Genomic DNA, 10,340 nt, shown 5'->3' with positions numbered 1-10,340 from the left:
TGTCTTCTTTTCTAGGGATTGATCATAAGAGTTTTTGATCAATCCCAATTCCCTCTTCGATTGGGATTCAATCCTTGAATCCAATATGGACTCTGATTGAATCCCAAATTCACGGTAGAACTCTAGTTTTTATCCTAATTCCAATTCCAATCGGGTAAGCAAAAAAAAAAAAGGAAGAAAATAAAATAAAATAAAGATAATATATTAATTAATAGATAAATAATAATAATAATAATAATAGAAAATAATAATAAAGTATATATATTAACAGATAAATAATAAATAAAAATATATATTAATAAATAATAATAATAAATAAAATACAAAAAATAAAAATACAAAATACAAAATAAAAAATAAAATAAAATGGGCTACCTATTTAGACCAACCTCAATTGATCCAAACCTGGACCAAATTGAGTGTCTACATAGATATATATATATATATATAGATCCCTCAATTTAGTATAGTGATAAATTTGACAATTTAATCTTAAAAATATTATTTGTTTTCCTCCTTTAACAATTCTAAGTTTTGACTTCTAATATCAAGATTAATTCTCCTTTTGCAAGAATTGACTTAAGACCGCTAAGCAGAACATATATACTAATACCATTTCAATCCAACATTTTTCATGAACTTAGTTGTTTTTATTTATTAGTATTATGATAAGTATTTAACTCGGTAAGATCCACCATCTTTAAATAAAGCAACCTCTACACCATCAACTAGGGAAACTTAGTTTTGACTAATTTTTTTGAAAAAATTCAATGTAATTGAACAAAATTAAGATGCATGGAATTCCTATAGCAATTCTTATGCCACAAAATAATGTGGTTTGTCTAATGTCTAGAGAGAGCAAGAAATGCTATTCAAATGAAATTCAGAATTGATGAACTTTCAAGTGACTTCCTGACAGAAACACAAAGATAATTAAAATGTGCCCATTGCTGTTTTAAAAGATCCTTGTTTTCAAGTCTGCTGGTGGAAAAGGACAACAAACTATAAACTTTTAGCTGATAAACAAAGACATAAATAAACAGGAATGCAGTCTTATGTACCCTCATAGACATTTGCATTCTAATATGATCGCAATATTTGGCTGCAAGTCTATGAAGTTGGATAAGGTTTGTGAAATGCTGCAGCAAATTACGAACTGCTTCATTTACTGGCATCTTCTGAAACTGACATTCATTTCTTCATCTCCTTCCTCTGAAAAAGGTGTTTTCAACTCCATTGTCTATACCACATTATATGACTACCAATTGGCCATGTAGTTTGTTGAGCATTGACAGACTTTTCCACTAAATTGTCATCAAATGATCGGATTGCCTGCAAAACAAATTAAAGCATGGCATGTGAAGAACAAGAAGCATGTTTAATTCAGTATATTGAAATAATAACGCAACAAGTACCATTGAATGAACCCAATAAGAAAGACTGCCACTCAATAGAACAGGGAATTAATATTGCCAGCCAATTACATTTTCAATTTCATTAGGAATTAAAACAAACACATGGATGACAAATTTCAATTGAAATCCATAACAAGTCCCCTTAAACAGATGAGATTAATATTGCATAATCAATAAAGCTGAAAGAGGAAATAAAAGCATGAAAAATATATAACAGATGAACCTCTCTGTTCATAAGCTTATCCAAGTTCAGCTATACAAAAGGCAGGGCTGCTTTTTATACTTTATATTGAGACTTTGGGTGCGTAGCGTACCTCTGTTTTGGCATGCCCAGATTCCTCTGAATCAACACTAAAGCTTGTGGTTATATTGGGACAACCTATTACAGTTAAATGACACAAAGATGGGAATACGAAATGACAACCCACAGGGCTGAACCTCACAAGGTGTGGTAGCCCTGAAAGGCTTAAGGTGTACAATTGAGGTAGCTGTATCACTTTCTCTTTTTTCTCGCTACCATTTGCCTCATCTCCTGATTGTTCAAATACTTGTTCTAATTTGGAGACGTTGTAAACATCTAGCTTTTGTAGTTTTGAAAGGCCACGAGCAACACTCACCGGAAAGAGACATTTCAAGTTTTCACATGAATAAATGTGTATTACAGTCAGATTAGGGAAGCATAGAGGTTGGAGATGATGACCTTGTGATGAAGTTTGACCATCCTTTTCAATAATTTGCTCCAATTCCTCACACTCAGATATCCATAAAAACCTCAATTGTGGCAAATTCCAAGCGATGGTAGATGATAAGATATATCTTAACCTTCTGCATTTATGGACATCCAATTTAGTGAGGTTTTGAAAGTTGACAACCTCAATGGGATCCTTCCATGCCACCTGCAATTCAGGTAGATCGAATAAACTTAGTTCCCTCAAACTTGAAAGATTATATTCACCATCAACTAACTCTTCAAAATTAGTAATAGTTAAATATTCTGTGTTGGGTGATTTTTGTCCCAATTCAAGAACTATCATATTACACAATTACTTCCTTTCTCTCATATTCTCAAATCCTAACACCTGTAATCATATCATTTAACTATCAATTCAAAAAATGTAAAAAGTAACTAAAAACTTATTTATTCTTTATTTATTAATTTTTATATAAATTTTTCATTTTAAAAGCCCTATCATTAAATTAAACATATTGCTTTAAAGGCCCATTTAAACCATGATTAAATGAAAGAACCAATATAAGTAAATCTAATGTGAATTAAGTTTAGAACTTAAGTTATTTCCACTAATGGAATTATGCATAACAATTTTTCTACTTTTCCCCAATATTCATACATTATTTTCTAATCACTATTTCTTTTATTATAAGTTCAATTTCCATTTAAATCTTTTCTGTTTTAGTACCAACATTGTGTGTCTAGCAATCAAACAATGTTGATTTCTTCATACTACTATAATTCTTATTTTTATGTTTAAACTTCTTAAATTTTTTATTCTAATCAATTAAAATTTAGAAAAATCCTTAATTTAGGACTATATCTCAATAATTATTGTAGTACAATTAACTAATTATAATTTAGTATTGTGCAGGGCCCATCACAAAATTATTTAGAAGCCACACTTATAAGTGGTGGCTACATAATTCTTAATTGCGATTGACTAACTATAATATTGTAACAAAAAGAATTGTGAATGAAATACACTCAATTCATTAATTTAAGTCAAAGACAAATAATTTAATTAAAATATAAAACAACAGTTTGAAAGGAGTAGTACTATATCATGAATAAAAATGAATCCATATGACATGTGTAAAAACACAAAGTACTAGTACATACTACATAGGGCTTTTCAATATATCTAAGAAATAAAGATTGTTCTATAACTTATTTTAAAGGAAAATTTAAAAAAAAAAAACCTAAAGTAAAATTTATATACATATTTTAGTAAAAAAACAAATATATATTTTCTTATATGTGTTAAAATATTTATAAAAATATTATTAATTTTAATTAATTTTTTGATTTGGTTTAATTTTCAACTCAAAACTAAATTATTAATTCAGTTTGGTTTGAAAAGTTTCTAGTGTTAAACTAAACTAAGCCAAATCACCTAGTTTAGCTTGGTTTTTCTGTTTTGACCAAATAAAGCTCACCCTACTCTCAATAGTGCTAAATGATGACATTAAGGGTTTTTTAGTTCATGGTATTAATTATTTATGTTTTTACGAGAAGAAATAACAAATTTTTGTGCTACCATGCTATTATTTCTGGACTCCCTGATATGCCTGTCAGGGATAAGGAATCCTTAGAAAACAGGAATAATATTGTTCTGTAGCCCCTATTATGCCAGCAATAAGGAATCCTCAGAAAACCGGAATCCAATAGGGAATACTTAGAAAATCCCTCAAATATTTTTGGATATTTCATTTGAGTGATTTGAAAAATAATGCATTGAGATAAGTGAGTTAATCAAACATAAAACAAGATATGAAATGCATTTTTTTCAATGCATTTCATCAATACAAATGTAATTAAATAATTATTTATTAAATTATTTTTATTGATTTAAATAATAAAACATTGATTTAGTGGTAAAAAAATTTTTCAAAAATTTGATGTTTTAAATTTAAATCTTATTATTTATGAATTTGATTTAATTTTATGTTAAATTTATCTTATATAGAATTTATTGATTTTTAAGCGAAATATTTAAATATAATTATAATTTCTTTTTTATTAATATTTTCATAAAAAATTATATACTTGCAATCGTAGTTAGTAAAATCAAAACTAATTTTAATATTAAAAAATAGAAGATAAATAATGCTAAATAGTATGAACAATATGTTTTCATGAGAAGAAATAACAAATTTGCGGTATTAATTATTTAAGGCTTTTTTATGAGGAGAAATGACTATTTAGCATTTTATGCAATAATTAATTGAACTTAAAATGATCTCCTAGCTACATATTTCCTAAAAACTCAATCTCTTAAAACATTAAAATAACTAAATGAGATCGATATAAACAACTCAAGAAACTAATTATAGTAAATTCCTAAAAATTGAAAACAAAAAGTAATAACATATTTAGAATGGACAATTCCTATTTCAAATGTAAAGAAAAAGACAACTAGCAAAAAAAATGTCAATGAAAATTAAAGTAAATTACACCTTACATCCATGACTTTTGTACAATATTTCATTTTCATTCATGGTTTTAATTAAAATTCAAAATTTTCATTCACGAATTTTTTAAAATATTTCAAATTCATCAATTTCAACAATTAATCTTTAAAATTTGACTAAATTTGTCATCTCAAAATATTGTACGTGTGTGTATAACCAAATAAACATGCAGTGATAAAAAGGTGGGAGTTTATTTGTAACATTTTAAGTTGAAATTCTTGTCATATGCACATTCATGTGATATTAAAAAAGATTTGTTCTGTTAATTTTTTAATAATGATTGATGTAATAGATGAATTTATAATATTTTAAAAAGTGTAAATGAAAAAATTATTTCATAAGATTGTGGATGAAAGTAAAATAATATTACACAAAGCTTATAGATGCCTAATGTATTTTAATAGTAACAGCTATCTTAAAAGTCTACGATTGTGATTTTAATTATCACTACTTAAGTAGGGAGAAGTAGATTCACATTAATTTTACCCAAAGTGATACAAAGTTTATCTTTTAAATATTGTAGCACTTGAAAACTTTTCGGTCACCAACTTATCAAGAAAATAATTTCAGTCAACGATATTAACAAAATGTAGTCAAATTATTTTACTTTCTTAGTGTTTGCTTCCAAAAATAAATTATAAAAAAGGTTTTATTTAAGAACAAAAGAATTTTCTCTCCCAATTTAAATGGATTAAGTTTCCATTTTTTTTTCTTTCGGCTCTCTTATCTATTATTCCATTCTTTATATTCCTCCTACAAAGTATAGTTGAAAGTGTAAAACCACAAATAAAAAAGCTTACCTGTATTTTAGCCGAAATGATGAAAGGAGTCAATTGTGGACAATCATCCACACACAACTCTTGTAAAGATGGCAGCGTGAGTACAATGTCATTTCCATCCCTTCCTTTTAATTCAGGCAATCTTTCCAATGTAACCTTATTCAGCTGCGGAAGACCTTCAGCCATTGATATTGGAAAAGTATATTCCAATCGAGAGCAATCCCCAATCCTAAGTGTTGTCAATTTCTCCAAAATTTGGCCATGCGACAATGAGGAAAGAGATGTCAAGTTATTGCAGCCACATATATATACTTCCCTTAGACTTTGGAGATTGATGTTTGACACTTCCGTTTTGGGAATTATTTCTTCCAATTCCAAGCATAAGGATATGTTCAGGGTTTCCAGTTGTCCAAGACTTTCAGCAACATACGTTGGGAAGAGATATCTCAATTTATTGCAGTAGTCTATTGTTACAACCTTCAAACTTTGTAAGCTTACATGATGACTGGGTCCTAGTTGTATGCTCCTCAATTCAGCAATCTGAAATAGCACTTGCATCTCATCATAAATTCCATAAACCATGATTAAAATTTGACAAACTATAGCATCTTCGAATCATGTGTATGTACGTCCATGTGAACGTTCATGTGGTAAGATGGTGTGCTTTGACTTTTTAATTAAAACTCAAAATTTTCATTCACTAGTTTTTAAATTCAAATTCATCAATTTGAACAATCAATCATTAAATTTTGACTAAATTTATCATCTCAAAATATTTTGTGTGTGTAACCACGTGAACTTGCATGTGATAAAAAGGTAAGAGTTTTTTAAACTTTTTAAGTTGAAATTCATGTCATATGCACATTCATGTGACATTGAAAATGATATGTTCTATTAATTTTTTTAACTATGATTGGTGTAATAGATGAATTTAAAATATTTTAAGAAGTTTAAATGAAAAACTTGGGTTTTATAAGATCATGGATGAAAGTAAAATAATATTGCACAAAGCTTATGGATGCCTAATGTATTTTAGCAGTGACTGCTATCATAAAAGTCCACAGTTGATATTTTAATGATCATTATTTAAGTAAGGAAAAGTAGATTCACATTAGTTTTATGCAAAGTGATACAAAGTCTATTTTTTGAATATTGTAGCACTTGGAAACTTTTCAGTCATCAATTTATCAAAAAAAAATTTCAGTCAATGGCATTAACACTATGTAGTTAAATTATTTTACTTTCTTAGTGTTTGATTCCAAAGATAAAATATAGGAAAAAATCATTAGAAGAAAATTTATAAAAAAAATTTTATTTAAGGAAAAAAGAATTTTTTTTCTCTCAATTCAAATGGATTAAGTTTCCTTTCTTTTTTTTTTTTTTTTTGGCTGTCTTTCTATTCTTCCACTCTTTCTATTCCTCCTACCAACATAGTTGAAAGAGTAAAAACACAAATAAATAGGCTTACCTGTATTTTCCCCGAAATGATAAATTGTGGACACTCTCTCATTTTCAACTCTTGTAAAGATGGCAGCGTGAGTACAATGTCATTTCCATTCCTTCCTTTAAATTCAGGCAAACCACGCAATGTAACCTTATGCAACTGTGGAAGACCTTCAGCCATTGAGATTGGAAAAGTATATTCCAATCGAGAGCAATCTCGAATCTTAAGTGTTGTCAATTTCTCCAAAATTTGACCATGCGACAGTGAGGAAAGAGATGTCATGTTATTGCAGCCACGTACATATACTTCGCTTAGACTTTGGAGATTGATGTTTGACACTTCCGTTTTGGGAATTATTTCTTCCAATTCCAAGCAGTCGGATATGTTCAGCGTTTCCAGTTGCCCAAGACTTATAGCAACAGACGTTGGGAAGAGATATCTCAATTTATTGCAGTTGTCTATTCTTACAACCTTCAAACTTTGTAAGCATACATGATGACTGGGTCCTTGTTGTATGCTCCTCAATTCAGCAATCTGAAATAGCACTTGCATCTCATCACAATATTTAACTTCCAACCTTTCAAGACTTTGTAGAATTGGAATTCCACTTGTCATGTCCCAGCAATTATCTATAGTCAAAGTTTTTAATTTGAGCAAAACCCCCTGCGGTTGATGACCACTGCACAGCTCTTCCAATCCACGCATATTTGTTAAAGATAATTCTAACAAATTAGAGAATGCATTGGTTAGCTCCTGTTGCTTTGTAGTATCAATGAGACATTTCATATGCTTGCAACTCTCAAGATCCAGAGAAGTCAGCTTACTGAATACCACTTGGCCCGACTCCAAGCTTGGAACAAGATTTTGGTAACCCACCACATTTTTCAGATTAAGAGATTCTGAAACCCCAAATAACTGCTTGCATGCCTCTATTACAGACCCCTTAATTTTTAAAGATCTCGAGAATGGGCAGATCTCAAAGTCCATCTTCCCTTGATAAAAATGAGAAAAGCCAAAGCCAACACATACATAAAACCTTTGTAATTTACAGAACACAAAGTCTCTTGGAATATCTTCAGAATAAACCTCTAAAGATAATATAATCAAGTTTGACAACGAATTCAACTCTGATAGACTGGCAAAGCTTTCTTCTTGTACTGTGTTCTCAGTGGCCCAACTTAAAAATTGACAACCATGCAAGTATAGTTCTTCTAATTTGGACAATCTTCGTATTAACTGAGAAGGGATTCTTTGTAGTTGTACACAATATGACAAATCCAACAATTTAAGATTATCCAAATTACCTATTTCTTCTGGCAATTCTTTGATATCAGAGCAACTAAATGAAAGAACTTCAAGTTTCTTCAACTTCCCAAGCACCGAGATGTCCAAGAGTTTGCAACGTTCCAAATGAAGAGTTCTGAGGTTTGTTTGAAACTGAAATGCATCTGGAGATATCAATCTAGAATTCAGAGTGCAAGCTTTCAATGCTTTCATTCCTTCAAAGAATTCACTTGAAGTTATCATGTTCCCATCTCCACCAAGTAAAAGAATTTTGAGATTTGGGCATACCAGTCCTTTAGGAAGTTCAACAATCCGACTAGTATTGAAGGAGACTGCTTCGTAAGACTCAAGACTTTCTTCCTCTGGCCACATTTCAACAACGTCAGATTTTATCATAAAAGAAAACTCCTTTCTGTTTGATGCTATCCACAAAGCAACATCACGAACCAGGTCATGCATTTTAACGTGCCTTTCTCCACAATTTAACAACAAACAAGAATCCTTGAGGATGTCCATCGCCGCAAGCACTTCGCTCCTCACTTCTTCAATTGAGCCCATACCTTTACACAACTCTAGTCCCCATGCATATCTCACCAGCTCCTCTATATAAATCTCATGATCTTCAGGAAATAAAGAGCACAACAAGAAACACATCTTGGTCTCCTTATCATTCAAATAATCAAAACTCACCTCAAGAACTAGGTAAGCATTTTTTTCATCAATGTCCTCTATGTCATCCAATCTGCGGTTTTCGAGTCTCCTATATGCCGCTTCCCACCTATGAAGATTTTTACCTTTTAGAGCACTTCCCAATGTAACTATAGCTATGAGCAAACCCTGACACTTTTTTGATAACTTTAGATGCCACATGTTTAATAGCGTCATCAGAAGAGTTATCTAGACCTGCTTTCCTTTCAAATAAAGTCCAAGCTTCATGGTCATTTAGACAACCAAGAAGTATTGTCCTTTGACATTCCATGGTAACACATAGGTGTTGACGGCGTGTTGTTAAAAGAATTTTGCAGCCTTTATGATCATCAGCAAATGGAATTCCTATCTGGTCCTTTAAGTCAATTTTTGCCCAAACATCATCAAGGATTATTAGAATCCTTTTCTCCTTCTGCAGTTTCGACCAGAACTCCTGGATTGATCTTCTTCCTTGGGCATTCTTCATATCGAAATCCAAGTATTTTGCAATTTCATCTTGAATTGTTTCAAAGTTTGGCTTTTGAGACACAGTAGCAATCACAACTTCGTCAAACAGATTTAATTTTTTGGCATGAATTCCAACTTCACGGACTAGGGTTGTCTTGCCCACCCCTGGCATCCCCCACAATCCAATCGTGCTGACCTTATCATCCTGTAAGGCTTCAATTATCTGATCGAAGCCTTTTTTTGAAGATGCAAAAATCATAAAATCCTTGGATGAGAGAAATTCTATGGTTGGATTTGTACTACGTGAACGGTAGCCCACTCGTCCAGGTTGACTAAATTTGACGATCTTCTCAATAAGCTCACCAATAACAAGAGTGTTCTTTATTGCTTTCTTGCTTAACCAATACCGCCTTCTCCAGTTAGGACACCAAATGAAACATCTCATATTTCGTTGCATTTCATTTTCCAGAGTTTCATCAGATAGGATTATGTCTGCCTGTGATAGCAAATCTTTGACATCATCTTCAATTTCTTGAAGTTGCCTTTCAGCATCCTCAATGTCATGTTGCAGCCGATCCCGTGACTTTTTCAGATCTTCTTTTCTTTTCTTGAGCTTTTCAACATTGTGGTGAAAACGGAAAATGTAAGTAAATTGACGTCCTACTGGCTTCGCCACCCAATCCACGAGCAGTGTTCCCACGCTGTTAGAAAGAGCAGACTCGCAAAACCCACAAGCCATTCTTGACAAGCTCAAGTTGAACAAACTTCTGCCAAACATAAAAATATTGGCTATGAGATAAATCATGGTGAAGATGCCAAAAAGAAAATTAAAGAATAGTGAATGTGAACTCTCTAAACATACCAAGCAAGGTGAAGATAGTCCAAAGTGTGACAACCAACTGCTTTTTCTTCAGTTTTCTGCCAAGTAACACTTTTTAAGCACGTAATGAGGCAAGGTGAAGACAATTCAAAGTATGAGAACCAAATGCCTTTCTTCGGCACTCTACCAAGCTGAAAACACGTGATAAAAAACAATATTTTTAGATAATTTATAAGGAA

At 31.2% G+C, this 10,340-nt stretch overlaps 1 protein-coding gene across 1 annotated transcript; it reads right to left on the bottom strand.

The window, feature by feature from the left end:
• Nucleotides 1-905: 905 nt before the first annotated feature.
• On the bottom strand, nt 906-10,073 carry LOC149514624 (putative disease resistance protein At4g27220). The gene is given in 5 exon segments (XM_089744515.1): nt 906-1,332; nt 1,730-2,311; nt 5,420-5,938; nt 6,867-8,975; nt 8,977-10,073. Coding segments are annotated over 5 exon segments (4,398 nt in total). The 5' UTR covers nt 10,060-10,073; the 3' UTR covers nt 906-1,227.
• Nucleotides 10,074-10,340: the final 267 nt, after the last annotated feature.

The sequence above is a fragment of the Durio zibethinus genome, chromosome 15, assembly GCF_047325235.1.
Source record: "Durio zibethinus cultivar Kanyao isolate XHJ-2024 chromosome 15, ASM4732523v1, whole genome shotgun sequence".
NCBI lineage: Eukaryota > Viridiplantae > Streptophyta > Magnoliopsida > Malvales > Malvaceae > Durio > Durio zibethinus.
Note: the sequence above shows the minus strand (reverse complement) of the source record. Positions and strands in the feature narration are given on the sequence as shown.